This window comes from Phytophthora infestans, genomic scaffold (assembly GCF_000142945.1).
Source record: "Phytophthora infestans T30-4 supercont1.11 genomic scaffold, whole genome shotgun sequence".
Lineage (NCBI taxonomy): Eukaryota > Oomycota > Peronosporomycetes > Peronosporales > Peronosporaceae > Phytophthora > Phytophthora infestans.
The window spans coordinates 1,721,516-1,743,773 of record NW_003303748.1 but is presented as its reverse complement, the minus strand read 5'-3'; the positions used below and the strand labels follow the sequence as shown (position 1 = coordinate 1,743,773).

Sequence of the window (22,258 nt, the reverse complement as noted above, 5' to 3'; positions counted from 1 at the left end):
TCCAGAGCCTGGGTTGAACATACATCAATTACCAAGAGCTTCACATAACGAGCTTACAGCTAACGCCTCATGTTGATATCCACGCCACAACCTCCATTCCAGCCCAGAGTCTTCTCTGGGGTTGGTAGCTATTTGAGTACATCATACACAGTCAGTTGCAAGAGCATTTAAAAAAAAACAAATTCGAGCAACATACTGGACAATCAGCCATATCTACAGGAGACGGCAAAATCTAGACTGAAAAGAACATCCCTTTACAATCCAGGTGCGGCTCGTGAAAGATCACTGGTCTATGCAGCTGAGTTTATCGAACACGTGATTTGAGTGGATAAAATTAAGCTGGGGCACTAAAAGGTAAGAGTCTTCTTCACGTCAAGCATTTCGGCGAGAAAGAGATTGTAGAACTGCTGAGGTTCTAGATATGGCTACGCAGCGGAGTCCGTAGCTTTTGTTCACTATCGTGCATAGTAGCCAGGCACTGCCCACAAATCTGGCTATCTGGTTAGACTAAAAGCTTTTCGAGCGTCCGTGACTTGTGTAAAAGGATCAACGTGAAGTACGTAGACTTCAGGGCAGTCTGTTCTTGACACAAGTGTCGAGTGCGCGACACAGATGTCGGTGACCTTGCAAAATGTCCGTTCGACGCGAGCCTAGCACTGAGCAAAACGCGCAGCCTTTAAATACCTTCAGGTCGGTAGGTCGCCTCCTCTGTGACTCCCTAGCGGTATACGACAGCCTTTGTCGCTTAAGACCACGTTGTGCTTTCGCAAAATCTGGAGTTGTGGTCTTCTCAGCTTGAGACCCGGGAGCAACGAAGCCACATAAACATTTTCGTAAAAGCTGCATCATAATCGTTAGCTGACAGAGCATATAGGTTAGATAACACTTATGAACATGACCTGCGTACCGTCGATATTCCCCGTGGGTTTGTACGTGATGTCACACTGTGCAAGTTTGCATCTGTTGACATCTGCGAGTGTATTCTGCTCAGATTGTTCAGATCCTGTGTCTGCTTTGCTGGGTAGTAGATGTAGCGCACGAGAAGTGTGTGGGGGCCGCATAATCCTAGAGGCCGTGTAGGCCACGGATGATCCTGTGTTTGCTTTGCTGGGTAGTAGATGTAGCGCGCGAGAAGTGTATGGGGCCGCATACCCTAGAGGCCGTGTAGGCGGAAGATGCTGTGTTTGCTTTGCTGGGTAGTAGATGTAGCGCGAGAGAAGTGTGTGGGGACCACATAATTCTAGAGGCCGTGTAGCCCACGTTACTTCACTTACTGACATTATTCTGCAAGTGACAAACCGGAAAATTGCAGTTGAGTGAGCTACCAGCCAATTGCTGACCAGAAAAAATGGTGTTGCAAAAGAATACCTGAGGTACTCTTCTGTCCCGTTTTTGTATATAACCTCTACAATTACATAGAATTTGGACATAAACCTCTGGCATTTTGTGCAGTAGAAAGCTACTTAAAGTATCCTTTAAGGGCTTTATACTTAAAAATTGTATGGTGTCCCTTCATATAGAAGTGTATGGCGTTAACGAAAGGGTTAAGATAAGGAATTGCAGGCCTCGTCAGTGTCATTCGCTGTGAGCAACAACGGGTTGGCCGAAAACGGTTCGTCCTCCGACGGATAACCTTTCATCGACGATCTCTAGGTATGGAATGACCACTCAACACAGCTCATTTTGACCCTCCCTCAAATAGTACCCTTATTACAGTTTTTACTGGGGCGCAATTACAGTTTTAATGGAAAGAGTCTAAATTCTCCCTTTTGTCCAATCGTATCCTCTATTTGGCGAGATGGAACTTTTCTGTGATCAGACGTCCTCATCTAATCAGCCCAACTGACCTTCATTCCGTGACTCACTCGCAGAGCTTAGAAATGACCTTCACTCTGTACAGCTTCAACGAAGCAATTGAGCAGCCACCTTTGCTAAACGCTATGTCCACCTCATCATTATTATTTTCGAGCGTCAAGCCACACTTCACTTTACCAAGGCATCATTTATGGAGTCGAAACAGCAAGACCAAGCTGCGTCCTTCACGCTCGTCAAGGCCAACGACCCAGCAGCCCGCTTAATGGAGCAGAAACAACGCGAACGAAGAAGAAATACATATCCAAGCAATCGATGGCCTTCATGCTCTGCTGAATAGTATCATTAATAAAAAAGATGGATGCGGTCCATCCTTGCTCTCTTCCTCTTCGTATTACCGGCAGGCTTTTTATTACATTGATGGTGGCAGTCTTGTAGCTACACACGCAGGTAGAAAAGTCCAGCTATTAATAGCTTCTTGCTTGGTAGTCTGGAAGTCTTTATTAGGACTACTGCCACTAAATCTACTCGTCGTCCGGGCCAAAGTCCTCTGTGCTTGGGCCAAAACGTTCCGAGCGGTAGTTTGTGTAGGTCAGGAACTGGTTCGACAGTTTGGACTCAAACGTCGGCGTAAAGCTCGACGGCGTGAAGCCGAGGTCTGCATAAATATCTTTGCGAAGCATGCGCGCTGTTCAAGCCACAAGCCACGTTAGAGCCTCTCCTCTCCTCAATAGCCTTTTAACAAAGAGGCTTCTGCCCTACCAGTGATGAAGGTGCAGGGACTCAAAATCTTGCCCTTCATGCCTGGGGCGCACTCTACGTCCCTCGCCAGCCAGCGCATGGTCTCAGCAAATTTGCTCATGCAGTTGGTGTTCTACGTGTCAGCCACATGAGTGAGCCAATGTGTACCTATTGACACCACTTACTTAATAGCAGCACAGCTCACCAGGTAGGGCGGATCTACAAGCACGTAGTCGAAAAAGTGATGGAACTTGTTCGGTAGGTTCGTGGGCTCGTTGTAGTCGTAGAACACAAAGTGGCCGCTATACTTTTCGTCGAAGCGACGATCGTACTCGAACAAGAATACATTGTCGCCGTTGATGGGCGAGTCGCTCTCCTCCTGGATCTTGAGAAAGTCGCGATAGGCTGCTGGGGTACTCACGAAGGCGATGCACTTCTCCTTGCTCTGGTCAATGGCCTCCTGGGCCAGTGCGCGGCCAGTGCGGTCGTCATACCAGCTGTCATTACGTTGTCAGCGCAAGATAAGGGTAGAGTAAGGTAGAACGCCATGTCTGGCATACGTACAACTGTGAGAGACGAAAGTCTTCAGACACAGCCGCGTCCTGCTGTGCCTGCTGTGTCTGGAGATGCGCCTGCAGCGCCGCCAAAGTGTCGGCCGACAGCTCGCTTGAAAGTAGGGCGTCCATCGAAATGTTTAGACTGGTTAACAGTACGTTCCAACCAATTATTCGAGTACACAAGAGCTTACTTTTTTAGAAAGAGGTGAGAAATTGCTACTGACCATTTATAAATTAAGGTTAAAAAAATATTTGATGGTCCATTTAGACGAAATCAGTTAAAAAGAGTACTTTTTTGTTTAAAAATGGGATGACAAGCCACAACGCTTCAGCTACCAAATTTTAATAGCTGTCCTATTTTTTACGAGCATTTTTACATGGATAGTCTGGTTTTTCCCGGTAAAAATGCTCGTAAAACGTGATGTGGTGGAACAACCAGTCAGCAATTCACGCACACCATGGACGCATTGCTGGAAAGTGAGCTGTCCGCCGAGACGCTGGCCGCGCTACAGGCGCATCTCCTTGGGCGTCACCACGAAGAGGATGCCCCCGTATCGGAGGATTTCCGTCTCTCGCAATTGTACGTGGCTTTCAAGTGATCAACGAATGCCATATTGACATATTTCCAATGCTAACAATCACTTGGCGCATCCATGGCTGTATAATAGCTGGTACGACGAAAAGACCGGCCGCGCGTTGGCACAGGAAGCCATCGATCACAGTAGCAACGAACTCAAGATTGCCTTCGTAAGCACACCCGCGGCCTACCGCGATTTTCTTAAAATTCAGAGCGAGGAGGAGGACGAGGCCAAGCGCGCCGTCATGGGTGACAACGTCTACATCTTCGAGTACGACCGTCGGTTCGGTGAAAAGTACGGAGATCACTTTTGTTTCTATGACTACAACGCGCCTACGGATCTACCCGAGAAATTCCACCACTTTTTCGACTTCGTATTGATGGAACCCCCGCATCTGGTTGGGTGCTTGAGCTTATTGATATAAAGGAAGTTCGAGGACTCAGTTGTATTGTGCTGATGTTTCTACAGAGCCCTGACTGCTTGGAGAAGTTCTCCGATACGATGCGATGGCTATCCAAGGACGTTGAAGCCGTACCCGGCAAGAAAGATCGCGTCGTCAACCCGTCTACATTCATCAACTGTACGGGACTTATGACAATTTTAATAGTGTGCTGGAGGAGGAAGTGCTCACTGTCGACTGCTTTTTGTTTTTGAATGCACAGCTCAACTTTTGCGGAAGGAGATGAAAGCGGACCTGGGATTCACCCCCACGGGATTTTACCCGAGCTTTGAGTCGAAATTGTCCAATCATCTCCTCACATACACCAACTACGAGTCGGAGCGATTTGGTCCTTGCGAGGAGCCTGACGATGAGGACGATCAGTAGATTGAAGTAGCCGTTACCCGGTAGAGTTAGATGAAGGCTTCGTCATAAGCAGGCTGTTTCTAACAAAGTGAGCCTCTTTGTTTAAAGGCTATTGAGGAGAGGGCGTGGCTTGTGACTTGAACAGCGCGCATGCTTCGCAAAGATATTTATGCAGATCTCGGCTTCACGCCGTCGAGCATCACGTCGACGTTTGAGTTTAAACTGTCGAACCAGTTCCTGACCTACACAAACTACCGCTCGGAACGTTTTGGCCTGAGCACAGAGCACTTTGGCCCGGACGGAGTAGATCGCAGTAGTCTTAATAAATACTCCTAGACTACCAAGCACGAAGCTAGTTGGACTTTTCTACCTGTGTGTGTAGCTACAAGGCTGCGATCATCAATGTATTTAAAAACCTGCCGCGGTAATACGAAGAGGAAGGAAGCGAAGATGGACAACATCGTTAATGATCTAACTTTTTATTAATGATATTATTCAGCAGAGCATGAAGGCCATCGACTGCTTGGAAATGTGTCTCGGGCTGCGGCTCGCAATGCTTCTGCCCTATTAAGCGGGCTGCTTGGTCGTTGGCCTTGACGAGCGTGAAGGACGCAGCTTGGTCTTGCTGTTTCGACTCCATAGATAATGCCTTGGTAAAGTGTACTGTGGCTTCACAATGACGAAACTTTGCTTCGTTGAAGCTGTACAATAGTGAAGGTCATATCTGAGCACTGCAAGCGAGTCACGGAGTGAAGGTCACTTCGACGCAAATGACAACTCGAATGTGATTATATAAAAAACGGGCTTGGTTTAAAAGGGCTAATCTTTTTAAGACGTTTTCAAACTCTTTCCGTTATTCAAGAAGCAATTTTAGATCTGCAAAAGCTTAGAATTTTATACCTGCTAGTGCCGCAGTAAAGGATATTGCAGCACAAGCACACGCAGAGCCAGCACGAGTGCATTGACGTCTTGGATCGGCGGGCCACGTGAGGTGCTTGTTATGCTTGATCCAGTTCTACTTGTGAGTTGTTGTTACCTCAGAAGCTTACATGTGAGGAGGCGGTAACAAACTTTACGCTCACCCTATTAATAACACGGTATTTCACTAACTGTCTTGGGTATAAGAAAAATGAACGGAGGTCGTGCTGTTGTAAAACAAGGGCACGTGTTACATGTACTGATCCCAAAGTTTTACCAGCTATTATTGAGATCAAAACTGTACTTCCAGCAAGTTATCCATATACAGCGGTAAGACTCTTACTAAGAGTGGTACAGCAGCAATTGTAAAAGCGTACGTAGCCGAAATACAACGGTATTTTTAATGACAGGAATTTGTAAGGGAGCCGCTTATACATGTATTTTCGGACACGGTTCAACAGTTAGCCCGCTTATTTTATAATATCATTTTGTTTGACGCAGTCTCATAATAGGAAGTACTACGTTTCCCTAAATGTACAGTAAAAACGCTGACGGTGTTATGGGATTTTTTTCTTTATCATCCAAAAAAATAACTATTTTGTTAAATATTTGTTTAAAATAATTTTTATGAAATACTTTCAGGTTAAGAGGACTTTGCCGGCCGACGTTGGAAAGAGGAAAAATCTCCGTTGATATCATTTTGGCTCGCATTACTCATTCTGTGTTACCTGTTTACGGGCGGATTGAAGAGAAAAAAACGCGATTACCGGGACCGTAAACCAGTTTACCGTACTATATAATTTGAAAGGTTGAACCTTCGTGAACTGGCTTGGCCAACAAGTCAGCAAAACTCGTGTATCCAAGCACCATGGTTTTCTGCGGGGCACTTGCAGCTGTTGCAATCCATAAATATGAGAACTTGGCATCGATGCCTTTTGATATAAGCTTAATCCAGCATTTTACTGCGTTTTTTAGAATCAGTAATCGGACTTATAGATTGCATATTTGAAGCTCGTAAGAAATAAACTTCTACTGCTCGCTATTGCTGAGTTTACCAGTGACGGATATAGGGATTCTAGCTGTGGTGGGTCTCGCAAATGAACACCAAAATGGGGGAGCTGGCACTCCCTTCACGTCTTTGCCTGGTGTATTAAGCAAAACACAAACTGTTACTCTCTATTCTACTACGCTATCTGCCAGCTCGGGCCAGCAAGCCTCTCAACCAGCCATTCACTCGCAGGTTGGCAGTGGCAACCCTGCCACTGCCGATCTGGAGATTGCCTTGCCGCCCACTGCACGAGCTGTATGAGGCTTTTCAACCTCTTAACCCACTACAGTCCCCTCTCTTAAAGCCTCATTCAGCCTCGTGAGCTTAGCTCCATCCTGTGGTTCGTCGACACTCGCCAACGTCTCTCTTCTGGAAGTGTGTCCCCTCGTCCACAATCCAAAACTTCTTGAGAGCAAAATGTCACAGTAGAAATTACTCGAAATATTCGCTAATCAAAATTTCACCAATCGAAATGTCCCGTCACATGGGACTTCAACTTGACTTGGTGCAACTTGGCTCTGTTAGAATCGTGCAATTATATCCATACAGTACATCATGACCACTTGGAAATAGTGCACAGTCAGGACCTGACCGTACACTAACTGCCGCTTATTTGAGGCCGGCTGAGGCGAGTCCAATGTTCAGCAAGCTGCGTATCCTCCGCAGCTGTAACATAGGTATCCACTAGAACTCTCACATCTCGTGCCATAGCAGCAAATGGCTCCCAGGAATCCTCGATATCCTCGAGACCACGCCAGCTAACGTAAAGTTCGTAGTCCTTTCGTTGTATATTCCAACGGTGCTGCTTAATCGTGTCCACATCGAGCACAACACCTTGGCTTGTCACATGGTGTAGCAATTCTCCAGTTACTTCTAGGTCACTATCGGCAAAGAACTATAGCCATGACGCGTGCACGTCACGTGACTTGTCGGTCACTAAGTCTCTAACCACAAAATGTCTCGAGTGAGCCTCCGTCACCACGTACGGCCCTACCCAAGTAACTAGAAGTTTGTTCACGTGTTTCTCATCCACTCGAGAACGTAGCACAAAATCTCCAACCGAAAAATTCACTAAGTTTTTTCCACGTTCTCTCTTCTTGTTCAATAACGTTTGCTTCTCCCTCGCATTACTGACATATCTGTGCATATTGCGAATACTAGCACGTAGCTGGGCCAGCGAACGCTCAATTTTGTCAGAGTTCCCAGCTTCAATGATCTCACCTTGGCCTTGTTTGCGTACGAAAGCGTGGCCAATAGGTGACGGCGGTGGCAGCCCCGTAAACAGTTCCAGTGGTGACTTGTAGGCTAGCGAGGGTAGAGGTATGTGGTTCAAGCTAGACTGTACTACAGAGACCAGTGACTCCCAGTCACGATGATCCAGCTTGTACTCCAAAATCATAACTCGAAAAACTTGTAGAATATCCCTATTTAACCGCTCAATAGATCCATTTATCCACGGACAATATGCCACCGAAAATTCGTGATCGCACTTTTGAAGTACGGAAGAGAGGCGTGAGCGGCGTGGGAAGCGCATGTGAGAGTGTGTAACTTACTCCTCAGGGTGTCAACCACTTCACATTTGAAATGGGTGCCTTGGTCACTAATCCACAGTTGCAGCTCCCCAAAACGAGAATGCCACTGTAGAATAGCCTCAGCGACCACGGCACTGGTCGGTGACTCACAGACTACTAATTCACAAAAATGACTAGCATCGTCCTTCAGTGCCAGCAGGTACTGGTTGTCTCCAAATGATTCACCCAGAAATAAAAAGTCAAAATGTAGCGCTTCATTCCGCGTCTGGCTACGAAACGTTTCTCCCCATGGTCTCGGAATGATTTTCCCTCCTTTAATGTGCATACACAACAGACACTTCGCCAGGAAGCGCTCTACGTGCACACGGAGCCGTTCAATCGAGAACACGCTGGCCAACTGGGCCATCATTGCATGCCGGCCACGATGGCCTTGAGGCCCACAATGCGAGATAATCATCAGCCGACGCAGCAATGCATGCTCTTCGGTTGGTATCCACACTAAGTTTCCTTTTACTAGCAGTCCATCAGTCCGTTCTACCAGCCATGATGGTAGTGGCCGCGGTGCGTGTCGCTTCTGAGCCCGCGACACTGCGTCAAGTGTCGGCCATACAAAGGTTTCGTCGTCCAGAGGGCGGAGCGTGACTTGCTCCTGCTGTTGGGCCCGGCGGGTAACCACTCGGCGCACGCGAACTAGTTCTGCTGGCTGACAAGCCCACCGGCTCAGTACATCAGCCCACACGTTAGCAGTCCCGGCGATATGATTGATAGTGTACCGAAATTCACTTAACTTCAGTGCCCAGCTAAGTAATTTACCACGAATATGCTTCTTGATATTCTCCGCAGGCGCAAATACATGTATCAAATTCCTGTGATCGCAGAACATCCGAAATCCTCACGGTCTCATCAATAAATACGATAGCTTTTCGCAGGCAGTGACTAGAGGGAACGCTTCCTTTTCAATTACACTCCAATTCACTTGAGCTCCAGTAAATGTACCACTCAGACACGTCAAAAGTCGGTGAGACTGCTCGCTAACGTCCTTTGTAGAGTCCCAGCTCTCAACTTCAGTCACTAAAATGCTCCAACCCTGGTCAGAGGCATCCGTGACTAGCACCATGTCTCCATCGGCACTGGGGTGGTGCAGAGTAGCAGATGTAGCTAGCAACTCACGGACTTTGTCGAAAACTACTCGAAGTCTATCAGTAAACACTCTAGATACCGCTGCGGCAGCTCGCTTCGACTTCTTTTTGTTTCGGAGTGCAGCGTCAAAACACTCCTGAAGATGCTTCACAGCTACTGCGTAGCCCACAATACTTTCTTGCAGCCAATTCGCTGCACACAAGAACTGCTGTAGGTCTGCAGCAGTCTGCGGGTACGGCATTTCCCGTAGTGATCGTATGCACTCGGGGTCATGCTTTATTCCAGCGCCATCTATAATTTTCCCACACCACTTCACGCTTCTCTGATATAGACTCGACTTTTTCACACTCAGTTTCAAACCGAAGTCGTTTACCAAAGAAAAAAGGTTTTGAAGCTTCTCCAGGTACTCGTCAATATTGCTACCATACAGTAGGAGGTCATCTACCCAAACTAGTAGGTGCTTGTACAGTAAGTCTTTGAAACACGTCTCCATCGTTCGCTGAAAATGGATGACAGCATCACTACATCCTTGTGGCACTCGGGTAGGTGTATACTATCCGTCATGTACGAAAGAAATTCCTGAGACTCTTTTGCCAAAGGGAGCTGCCAGAAACCTTTTAGAAAGTCAAACAAACCGAAATGAGCCATTCCACGTACGTGCTCCGTATTGACACGAAGAATCGGCATCACACCCGCCGCAGCTTCTGTCTCAGCATTCACTACACGGTAGTCACTGGTCTGCCGGTATTCGTCAGAGCCGGGCTTCCTCACTGGTAGTGCTGGACTGGCCCATCGACTATGTGGATTTTCATAAACCCACCCCATACGCTCTAGTTCCGTATTAAAGTCTCTCAAAAATTCTCTTAAGTGCGGCGGATACTGCCTCGCCTTGCACTTCTGCGGTTTGGCACCATCCCTTAGCTTTACTAACAGTGGTGGAACCTTTGCCGGAGGGTCACCACCGAGTTTCAGTCTCCAAATGTCAAACATAACTGTTATCTTCAACAAATCATATCTTCGCTCGCGTGGAAACCCGCTATCAATAGCCTTATCCACTAGTTCATCAACTGCAACTCTCACCTCACTGTCACATTCCACACCGATTTCAAAATCGTCGTTGCAATTTACAAAATCTTCATCGCCAGTGATATCACTTCCCACAAGCTGTTCAAGCTGACGGTCCACGTCCATTCCGAGCGTAGTCAGAACATCCTTCCCAAGGATAAACTCCTCTTCAACTTCGTCGATTACCAAACATTTCACTGGTTTTGTAAGGCACACCGGCCCTGCAGCTGTATTTATCAGCAAATTCACATCCACACTATCGTGGGCTCGGATAATGTGTCCTCCAGCTGTCCTCACTACAATTGTCTCTTTCAATTTCTCCAGCTTCACCGCTGGATCCTTTGTCATCAACTCTCTAAGCTTTATTCTGCTGATGACGCTTGTATCTGCCCCTGAATCAGCGCAAAAGGGCATCAAGTGCACTCTGTTTAGCTCAACTAGCTTTACAGGCCCAGGCAGGCACTCTTTAATGCGCTTAACACTTCAGTCGTGAGCGACCTTCTTGCGGTCAGCCTTCTCACGGTTGCGCCGCTCATGCTGCTGCCGCAATAGATCGGCCTTCTCGTCGTGAGTCGCAACTGGGCACTTCACTAGCCAATGATCCCCCTTACACTTGAGGCAACCACCGATCGGATTTGCAGCCCCTGTCTTTGAAGGTCTCTGTTGGACGTTCCGACCTTGCTTTCTACTCACCGTATCCTGTGGTTGTTGCCGAACAGGCTTCGGTTCGTCACTGTCCTTCGTTCTAAATTTTTCTTTGGGCGACTCGATTCCCGTGAGCTGTCCAGTTTTTCCCCGGTTCGAGTTACCGCTTACGGCGCTGAAAGTCTCTTTCGGGCTCAAGAGCTTTCTCCAAAATGATCTTGAAAAGTACCTTTTCGTCACTACGCGCAGCCCGATTCTGATACGCCAGAATGGACTCTATCTCTTCCTGCAGTGCCTGGGGTTCAAGAGACGCGACTAGCAATTTGCACTTCAACTTCAGACCTTCTTGGTCAATAAAGAATTTGCACCAGCCATGTTCTTCAATCACCTGGCGACTACACCGAAAGTATTGCACTACTCGCTCGCGCACGTCTGTCTCCTGCAAGTTCATCCGTACAACAGCCTTGAACTCAGCCGCAACGTTGGGCACTGTGTTGTTCTTTACTGTAGCGAGGATCGCGTCGATCTTGCCCAGAAGTAGTTCATTGGTCAGGTCTTCCTTGTCAATTCCCCACTCCAGGTCACACAGAACCTCCAGCAAGCTCAGCTCGAACGAGCTGCAGGTCTGTCGTCATGGCAGAGATTTGTTCTGGGTCGTGGCAGCAACGGATGGCCACTTCCTGCTCGTACTCCTTGCGTCGTCGTTTCCATTCCACTAGCGCAGCGTGCGAGGTGCTCTCGATCATCGGTGCCACGGGCGGAACGAAAAACGACACTGCTGTCGATCCAGCTTTGCCTTTAGCTTCGCTTTCCATGCTTAACCGGTTACTAAAGTTAACTTTGTGGTGGGTCTCGCAAATGAACACCAAAATGGGGGAGCTGGCACTCCCTTCACGTCTTTGCCTGGTGTATTAAGCAAAACACAAACTGTTACTCTCTATTCTACTACGCTATCTGCCAGCTCGGGCCAGCAAGCCTCTCAACCAGCCATTCACTCGAAGGTTGGCAGTGGCAACCCTGCCACTGCCGATCTGGAGATTGCCTTGCCGCCCACTGCACGAGCTGTATGAGGCTATCCAGCCTCTTAACCCACTACACTAGCTGTAAGGGGTTTATGAGCTGCCGTTACTGGACTGCGAGGGCCACGGTGCAAGGATTTCCACCAAAAGCTAACAAAGATAATGGAGATAATAAAGACGAGTGTCAAGATGGCGCAGTTGCTGGATGTAAATTCTATAGTGTGCCCTTTAGGAGAATGCTTTGGGCAAGAAAAGGTGTTTTTCATGACGACGTTGTACGGCGCACATTCGTAGAAGCAATACCCACCATGATACAAAGTGTAGAAGAATCATGAATGCGTCGTTGGTACCGGGCTGACTGTGATTGAAGCTTAACAGTAGCAAGGAGAGATGTCTCCCCAATTGTTGCCACAACTGGAAGAGATTTATTGAAATTCACCCATTGGTTTTTTTTCCTTCATTAGAAAGATTTGTTTCACCCAGTTTTCTCCAAGCAACATTTATGGGCTAATAGGTTTTGATGTTACCCGTGGCCGCCACAGGCAACATTCTTCTGTTTTTCTTAGATGGCCAACGGATATTGGTTATAAGAGGCTATTTTTGGTACGAAGTGGTGCATTTATTTACATCTGGGTACGCACGATTTGTTCGAACCCCCACGTTTTTTTCTGTGAAACATGTATAAGAAATGAAACAGGAGATAACAGGTTACCAAATTATAAAAACTGAAGAAACTGTGTTCTTCAGGCGTGAGTTTTTACTAATGTATTACATAAAAAGTTAAAGTTTTTCCTTAGGTCGAGTGCCGTCCCAGGATTAAAATCCAGAGAGCTGAAATTATTAGTGGAATGGACTTCTGGAACGCAAAATAGGAAGTGCGTGCACCTTCATTACGAGTTATCAACATGCTTCTTAACGTATTGATAGCTAGCGTCGCATAAGGCCAATCCGCAAGTGGTGCCCCGACAGGAACCGAGACCAAAAAGAAAAAAGTCGCACCGAACTCAACAATACTTCCAAACAGCTGTACACGTATTGCAGTACAGTTAACGAGCAGACTGCCGTAAGATATTTATCCGGAGGGGTTTAGCGAGTGGCGCTTGGTCAGATATTGCGCGTTGAACAAGTTGTACGCTTGCTTTGAAACCTCGTTCTTGGTGATATGTCGTAGGTCCTCAGGGGTTTTCTTTTGCTTAATCCAGAGGTTCACGAGGAATTTGACATCGTCGTCCGCGTTCTCAATTTTGCGCAGGATTTGAGCGCCCTCCCTGGTAATCTTTCGGTTTGCTTGGGGGCCAGGTTTCAGCGAATGATGCTTTTTCATATACTGGACAAGGAACTCCTGGTAGGCCTTCTTGTTGACCGGGGTTTTCGTGAGCAATCGTAGATCCTCCGGTTTCATATTTTGTCTCATCCACAAGTTAGCGAGAAACTTGGCATTGTCAGCTTCGCCTTGTTGTTTGTTAAGAGCGGCCAGCTTCTTCGCCATTGCATCATCGTTTGCGAGTAGTTTTTTTGCAGCGTCGTCGGTTCTTCCGAGCCCCTTAAACGCATCGTCGATTAAGCTTGTCTGAATCTTCCGCTCTTCGTCTTCAAAGTCTTCCACATCGGTTTGTTTCCGGCTTTCGCTTCGCAGGAGCCTTGCGTCTTTCACAGGAGCAACTTCCACCGGCTTCGCCACATTCGGCACGTTCATGGCCGATACCTTGGTCACAGTTGCAGCTGATACTACATCGCTGAGCACGAGCAACGCAGCTGCTGCGACAAGAAATGTGGAGCTTAGACGCATTGCAGGTTAAGAAAGACTTTTTAGGCCGAGGGGGAAATGAGAAATGGGAGACATCGAGTCGCTTTCCACTCAGTGATTAGTCTTGTGTTTGCCGCAATCTACTGTCGTTCGATCGCATATGGTTTCTTGTTATCGATACCGTACATGATTATAAGATCTATTTCAAGCGGTTCTTCTGAGTCAAATTGTATTATAAATCGAGTTTCGTTTCTGCACCGGCGCTCCGCAACCGGCGTTCCGTAAATTTTCCGATTTGATGGGGCAGATACTGGCACATTACTGTACCTGTCGTCACGACTGTGCTCTCCAGCGATCGGACTTTTTGCACTATCCAGTACATTTTTTTGAATAGGGGGAGGTTGGGGGTGCAGTCCCCAGAATAGTCAAATAGTTATTGAACACAGCATGAAACAATTTCCACAGGCGCTTTTACGGAACACATTTGTGGATCTGCAAAATATGCAGGTGGTATGTTTTTCTACCCAATCACAATCAAAAATGCTTATATTAGAATTTGCAGGTAGAAAAATCCAGTGGCAGTTGGCCGTGAGATCCACTATCGCATTGAGGATTTCGGGCTATCTCGGGGCCCGATTGAGATATTATAGACAGAGTTTAGTGTAGTTAGGACCGATTTCGCTAAATCCGATCCGTCTGCTCCATCTCAAATCTAACGATGCACAAAAATAAATGATATCATTGGCTATTATTAGGCTAAGAATAGAGATTTGCTATTTTTTAATTTGTGGCTACCAGCTACATAATACGTATCAGCTGTGCAGATAAGCATGATGTGCTGCCGTCTGATCGCTCTAACGGCAGCACAACAAATGTTGATGTTGTCAACATCGCTATCAACGCCCGATATGAACGTACTCGAATTGGGTCTGTTTAACTTGCTACAGTCGGCTCAATACCGCACACCAACGTACAAGATCGATGCTTTAATTGCGGAAGCTGAAAAAACTTACTGTGATCTTTCTAGTAGGACTATAGATAAGTGCTTTTTGACAGCACAAAAAATACCAGAATCTGTCATTGCGTGTGATACATACAAACTCCCCCGAGTTTCGAAGCACCACATTCGCAACGGAGTGCTTCCAATTGCGACCCTTTGGCAAAAAGGGCCAGGTGTGAGCAGCCGCAGTAAGATGCTCTCCATCGCACCTGCAGCACAGTGACAGAGCGCACGTGCTACTCAGAAGATGACGTGCTGCTCCCTGGGACCAGCAGGTGCGCCATGTTGACCAGCCTTCCAGTAAAGAAGGCAACTACATATGCTTGACGCTGAAGTAGGATTAGACAGCTAGCACTACGAGCGCCTAGGACAGCAGGACTAGTTAGCAGAGCGAGTAGCAAAGCTGTAAGCATCTAATTCGAGCTCAGTTGTGGATTTACCACCAAGAACACAAATCGACGGTCAACCACGTGACACCAGGAGACACTTAATAAAATGCCAACTCAAAATTAGTACATGTATCTTTTATTTTATGATGAACTCTTTTCTACACACCTTGTTTTATTTATTTTCACCTTTGCGAGATCTAAAATTTGTCAGATTGTAAATACATAGATGTAATTGGTCAAAAGCGTTTTTCAGGCAAACGCGGCACAGACAGCAGCTTTTGAAGAACTATTTTCACATCTTGTAAGACCGTAGCAAAATCGATCTCTTCTGAAAACCTCCGCAATTTTCCAACACTGGGAAGCCCACACCGAAACCAGACGTCCACCCCGTCAAAACGAATGACGCTCTTTTGCTCTGTACTTCGTTGCTGTTTGACTATGATCTACCAAAAAAATACTGCTTTATAGAGCTAAGGCAGGGCTTTCCGTAGTGGGCTCGTTTAGCTAAATCACACCATTAGTTTAATAAATATGTCAGCAAGGAGAAGTGTCAGATTTGAGATGGAACAGAGTGGTAAAGAAGTTATTGCGGAGGAGATAAACACTAAAGTTGATGAGCTCAGCAATATCGCTCAACTTCGACCGCGCGTCGAGCCACCGAGGCAAGAGAGCTATTCGTAGAGCCAAATTTAATTTGCATTGGCTTCTTGCCAAGTTGCGTTTTGTAGCTGAAAAAATATCGCTACCGCCGTGAGAACAGCGGCTACTCGACGGACAACCTAAAATTACTGCAAGCCCCCACCTACGGATACCCAAAGGACATTATTATAGGTCACATTATCCCAAACCTTGATCGAGCTAAAAACAAACAAACACTATACTTCAAGTACATAACAAGTGTATTTGAACACAGTATGAAACGATATGACAAATAACGGGTGCGCCAGTTTAAAAGCCCTCCCCCGAATACTACCCCATGGGGTTTTAATTTCGTCTTTAAAAAATAACCCCCCCCATTAAAACGACGCAATAACAAATGCGCTGCTATCCTTCCTCTAGCTCCCAGCTCACGGATATATTTGCCATTTTTCAATTAAAGGCAACATAAATAATGAAGTTCCCTCTCCATATACAATGTTTATCGTTTCCACCATAAATTAGTAGCCGGACACTAAAAGGACGGATCGGTTAGTTCGTGTAAAGGTAAACCTTCGGTAGTAACCCCTGCCCTTAGAATACCCTTCGATAGGAATCACCGAGGTTACCTCTCACCTTTCCCTCGTAATATGGAATACAAATTACTGACAACGACGGTGAAATCCGCCATACACGAACATGGTTTCTCCACTAAATAAACCAGTTTCAACCAATTTGTGTCCCGTATTCGGGTGTTTATCTTCATTCAAATCAGGATCTGTAGATTCTTGCATCGTTTTTGTACTTTCTATTGTAGTTTGTGCTCAGACTTTGAGCTGAAATTACCACTTTCAATCAATCAAATTTATGGACGGTTATTCCTGTCGCGCGTAATACTTCTATTTTTTATGAAGTTCAGACACCGGGCTGACTTCACCGTCGTTGTCTGTACTAAAGAGGACTGTTTTGAGGTACGTAACTATAGAAAGTCACTATTGCTTAACATGTCTGCTCTACAGTATCCTTTGTTAAGCTACGAGTGTTTTTATTTTAAAATACCGTATTGTCGTAGTCCTAGGTGGCACCACTCAAGCAATCTTTACGAATTCTACGAGTCAACAGGTGGCTGCAAATTACTGTTTAGTACATGTTAAGCATTGTTTTATGCGCTTTCACTACCTATGTCATCCCCGGCATCGTCCGTCGATATATCACCACTAGCAAGCTTGCAGCTCAGCTGTCTGGGCGTCATCGGGAGTAGTATGGCCTTGTCTAGTGCGCGAACGAAGAAAAAGACGGTACCGACGAAGGAGCTGCTTAAGCCAGGTAAGCGACGCAGAAAGCTTCTCTGCCAAGCTGCACGCCGCCGTCATCTCTATTGACTCAAGGTAGAACATCAATTTGGACACGGGCACGCCATCCTTACGCAGGGAGTTCACCCATAATACAATATACGGGGTAGAGCAGTTGCATCACCTAGCTTTCTAAGATTCTTGTGAAGCCCTCGCTCGCTTACACAAGAATCACGAACTGCTTTTATTGCTTGCACCAACATGTTTATTTGGTTCTTATTCACTCTGATTTCGATATCAGAGAGCTCTCCGTAGAAATATGCGATTGCGTCGTCGAGTGTCTGGTCACTCTCGATGTAGTTGATTACATCCCGGTTGTGCAAAAGTCTACGGCGATGCGCTGGAACTTCTTGCGCTTCTTTCCTGGACCGTTAATTCACGGACGCATTATGACAAAGGCCAGTTGATTCATGAGGAGTGAGAGCAAGCCTACTGTAGTGATTGGTGCACTGGTGACCAAGCCTTGCCCACTGCACTGTGCCGCACAGAACGTGCGGCCAAGCTGGCATAGGAAGTAGTAAGGTATAGTCGAGAACTGTAAGGTATAGTCGGGGACGTGACATCACGTACCGATAAGCCGTAGTGATAAGTTTAGTCAGTCAGTTTGAGTTTTACCTCAAAACAAGCAATAGATCAAGGCTATAAGGAAGCGCCAGCTTCCCTCGTGTGTGTTCGAGTTTCGATACCCACTACAAAGATATCTTTAGTTGCGAAGGTAGTAACTTTGAACGGAAACAAGAATCACTGACGTCGAGTCAGCAAGCTAACCAGGAGAGCGCCGCCAAGGTGCAAATCGAAGACGATGCAAGTGTCAGCGTTCCGGTGGTGGTACAGCCATCTGTACCAAGAGCTCCGCAGCCAATTTTTGCTATCGCGAACGCGCCGTTGATCACCGATGTGTCGCGTGAAGCCCTGTTGGATTGGCTTAAGTTCCGGAAGGAGTACGTAGCCGTCACGGAGGCGAGATGTAAGGCCGGTAACGAGGACGTGAAGACTGTTCTGCACTCAGTGCTCAATTCGTTTGATGAGAACCTATTGGAGACTATGTGCGAGACACGTTGGGACGTGGACCTGAATAATTTGACGGACGAATTCCTCATGACCAAGATTACCGAGATAACCGCGAGTTTCGAACAGAGAGTTGCCTGACATGGATGCGCTCTTTAGTGCAGAACTGAAGTTTAACATGTCACGCTCGGATATTGAAGGTCGTGTTACTGCGTATTTTCATCTTGCGAATGATATTATCAAACGCAACGGTGTGAAAGACCTCTTCTTGGGTGAAGAAGGAGTCAAACGCAAGTGTAAGGTGTTGACGTAGTTCCTGCCTGGGCCTTTGAAAAAGAAGGTTAAAAATGAGCTGGAATTTCGCAGCAGTGAAGCAAAGGCATCTGTGAGAAAATTATTTGCTTTGGTGAATGATTTTGCTCTGGAACTGCACAGGGCAGACGAATCTGCGAGGCAGATGAATGCCAGAGTTGCAAAACAAGGCAAAAGCTTCAGTACGAAGAACTCTACGAAGTCGTTTGGTAAAACCCAGTGATTACCACGTTTAGTGCACGGTTGGAGCAAAGCGAAGTGCCGATGTCCCGCCGAGGTCTGACAAGCAGCGTAAGTTCGCCCGTCCGCCGAATACCAAAAAGACTTTCATTGTGGCGAAGAACACGAATTTATCAGCTGCCCTACGGCAACCGATGCCGACGAAGCTGCAATCGGAGCCAAAAGACGTGAAGAATATCTGTCGAGGCAAAAAGACGGGCAGCAGCAGCAACGAAGACGCAATTAAGACCTGTCGTATTCGCGAGTGTCTTCCACCAGAATGCGGTATAGTACTGCTTGAAGCTATGTTGAGCGCTCCGCTCTGTGCGGATAATGGAGCGACGAAGTCAAGTATGAGCGAGCGAGTGTTTGATCGGTTGAAGAAAATGTGTCCGGGAGTCGAAAGTGTGGAGTTGGAGAATCCCATTCCGAGCGGTGATGTGGAGGTAAGGAAAGCAGTAAATGTGAATGTCACGTTACGAACAGCGGCAGGTGTCGATCAGCTCTCCGGTACAGTGTTTGATTGTACCCGGTGAACTTGAAGAATTTCTTCTTGGTAAAGAGATGCTGGCCTCGTTGGGCATTGACGTTGACAGAGAGCTGGAAATGCTGGCCAGCCAAGGCCAGTATGACGAAGTAGATGAATTTGATGAACCTGAAGAGAGCTCGAGACCAGAGTTGAGTGATGAACTTAACAAATTGGTGCGAGGTTTGGTTGAAAAAGCCAAGCAGCGTAATTTTGCGGTGGATTATCTTGGAGAATTGGAGAGAATTGCGACGAGGTTTGATATTTGAAGATTGACGCTGGGAAATGACCCTCCTGCTCGAGTGCCACCTATGCGAATACGACTAAAGAGGATGCTAAACCTTACAAATGTAAGGCAAGGAAGTATCCGCCGGAGTTCAGAAAGTTTATGGAGGACTTTGTGGTGAAGTGCTTTCTCAGAAATGAGAGAATGGGTCTGACGCGCGGTCACTATCCCGAATCAGTGACAATTTCAAGTGATTAGAGAGGATTTGGATTGTCTGGCACGGATACAAGTTGCCTGCGGTGGATTAGCCATGACGAGCGGCCCCCCGTACGAAACGACGATGGATCTGGTATGAGCGAGGTACGAGAAGGCAAGATCCACCAAGACTTATCTCGGATCCACCTTTACCTGGATTCACTTAGATGGATATGGGATATACTATATAAGGGTGGATCGAGTGTGGATCCTATGAACGAGTGAGGGTAGGTGCCCTCTGAAGGTGGATCTGGTAGCCACGACTAACAAGAAGTCAAGATCCACCGCGAGGTACCCCGGATCCCATACTTCCGAGCTCGGATCCAAGGAGGGAGGATCCCGCATAGAGTGACCTGGATCCAGGGTACAGGGATGATGGATGCAGTGGATCTCGAACTTTCGTGGGACAATGGAGATCACAGACGGTTGCGAGACGATGTTGGATGATTGGAGAGCTCAGATCCACGACGAGTGTGCACTTACAGTGAAGTGGATCCAAGCGACCTGGATCCGGATGAGTGTACCCATAATAGGGTGACCATAATGATTACGCCATGGATCCGGTGGATCTGAAGATAATACAGCTGGGATGATGGGTCAAGGGAAGAAGGGACATGCAGCCGAGCCTGGTAAGGGATTTATCAGGTGAAAGACATAGAAAGTAGAAATCCAGGCAGGTATAGGCTTAAATATCAATACAGTCTTCAATTTGCACAAAACACGCAAGTGCCTTCCTGCCCTCAAGAACCGAAACTACATTGGCCGTACGAGCTCGGAGAAGGTTAGGAATTGCAAATCTAGTGCTGGTAGTGATAACTGGATAATACATTGGCCAGATCCTACAACCTAGTGAACTTTTCCTATATACGTGCAGATCCGACAGGCTAACCGAATTTACTACTTGGTCGGCTACACCCTAGAAGGTCTCAACTCTCAAAATCCCGTCACAGGAGGCGGCAAGTTTGACGCAAAGTAACTACAAAGGCAAGAGAACTCACCCGCAAGGCAACCCTACGGCCACATCCACGATCTAGGCCCCGGATCCATAAGCTCGAATATTCGCTTAGGATTCGGAACCATCCACGGACGCAGAGTGGAGGTTTTCCACTGCTGCTCCATCCCATCCCCACGTCTCGCCAAGACACTCAAGCTTCACCACTTGAACGCTTTAAAAGTTACCGAGAGAGCAAGATCCCGCCCTACCGACGGGTACACAAGGTGAGGAAAGTTCAGCAGAACACGGATCATCGGGGGACCCCCTCCGTTAGTCGGTGTCTGGGTGCAGTTGGTAAGCTGGATCCGGCAATCTCGCAGATTTTGCTGATCCCGCTACACCACAATGGTGCGCGTGCCCGGGTCTTTTGGTGACTCGGGATTTCACCGTGAGTCCCAAGAAGATGCTCAAGTGAAGATTGAGCCACGGGAAGAGGCGTCGTCGGAGGTCGGATCGACGAAGACGCTGCTGAATGAAACAAGATCCGCGGATCGATGGAGTTTTGGGAGGAACTCTGTCGACGGAAGAGAGGTGGATCCGGATCCGGATCTAGAAGAGAACATCTCTATCCTCTTTAGGTCCCCTCGGGGACCCCTGCGGATCTTGACGCAAGTCAAGATCCGCTAACAAAACAAGGGAAAGTGAAGGCAAAACGGTATGCATTTGCAGATTCACCGGTTAAGCCAACACCGTACCTAAACCCAAGCCCGCTAGTCGAAGAAACGAGAAAGAAGACGAAAACGAGTAAGACTACGCGGAAGAAGATGCAAGCTCCAGAGTCGGAAGAAGACCAAGCTGGATCCAGGTCAAGCTGGTCCGACAAGGATCTCGAGTTTGTGTATCGCCACCAAGCTTTGCGCGACTTCCTGCATCAATATCCTGTCATGCAGATCCTGAATCCACGACAGATCGACGATCCAAGGGAACCAGTGAGAACACCAACGAAAACAGCGAACAAGTTGGTGGCAGTCAAAGATCTATTACGTTTGCTTACGGAGTCAGGCATCGTAGCTGGTGTGTTCGACGCAGAGGATATCTTCGAGCTAGACCTGGATCTCATAGTATCCGCGACGCGAAACCTCTTTGCCAGAGTCAAGTCCATCACCGGAGAAAGGTCGTGCACTATGGATCCAGTGTCGTCGCCGAGGATCAGCCAAGCGGCATCCTCGAACTACGAATCCGCCGCTGAGGATGAGTCCGACACGTCGTCCGAACCACGACGCATGACTTTAGGACCCTCCGGGGCATCCATGCTGGAAGCGCGGGCGAGGATCCGGGGACAGGAAGTCCCCGTGAACGTGAAGGTTCGGGATCCAGTACGCCCTACCCGTGATCTGATACAATCCAGCCAGAATCGAGCCAGATCCGGCAAGAAGCCGGTGGGGTGGTCGTCAGATCGGACTCAAGGTAATCGCCTCACTAATCCTGTCTCGCCAGTGGACCAGCCGGGCCACAGGCTCTTCCGACACCTCCTCGGGCACCCTGCAGCGACACTTCGAAGCTGCGATGAGTCGTTTCCTGGCCGAACAGGGTATGAGAACGCCCGTACCACAAGCGCAAGTGCTCCACGAACATGGAGCACGAGACGTGGAGATGGAGTCAGTGGAGGGAGACAACTCCCATGATGAGTTCGACCCAGATGATCTGGATGGCCCATCCACTTCGTCAGCCGTGGTAGCAACAGCCACAGCCGGGGCAGGTGGATCGTTTATGATCCAGAGGGTACGGGTGTGG

The 22,258-nt window shown here is 47.5% G+C and overlaps 3 protein-coding genes across 3 annotated transcripts; 1 reads left to right on the top strand and 2 right to left on the bottom strand.

The window, feature by feature from the left end:
- Positions 1-2,212: 2,212 nt before the first annotated feature.
- PITG_07552 (N(6)-adenine-specific DNA methyltransferase, putative) lies at positions 2,213-3,239 on the bottom strand (the record flags this gene model as incomplete). The annotated part of the gene is made up of 4 exons (XM_002904492.1): positions 2,213-2,500; positions 2,575-2,686; positions 2,759-3,050; positions 3,118-3,239. 4 exons carry the CDS (start codon positions 3,237-3,239, stop codon positions 2,337-2,339), a joined length of 690 nt encoding a protein of 229 aa, XP_002904538.1.
- Positions 3,240-3,568: 329 nt separating this feature from the next.
- On the top strand, positions 3,569-4,514 carry PITG_07551 (N(6)-adenine-specific DNA methyltransferase 2, putative; the record flags this gene model as incomplete). Its single annotated transcript, XM_002904491.1, has 4 exons — positions 3,569-3,690; positions 3,779-4,085; positions 4,157-4,268; positions 4,351-4,514. The coding sequence occupies 4 exons, from the start codon at positions 3,569-3,571 to the stop codon at positions 4,512-4,514; spliced, it is 705 nt and encodes a 234-aa protein (XP_002904537.1).
- An 8,418-nt stretch (positions 4,515-12,932) lies between these two features.
- On the bottom strand, positions 12,933-13,649 carry PITG_07550 (secreted RxLR effector peptide protein, putative; the record flags this gene model as incomplete). The annotated part of the gene is made up of 1 exon (XM_002904490.1): positions 12,933-13,649. One exon carries the CDS (start codon positions 13,647-13,649, stop codon positions 12,933-12,935), a length of 717 nt encoding a protein of 238 aa, XP_002904536.1.
- Positions 13,650-22,258: the final 8,609 nt, after the last annotated feature.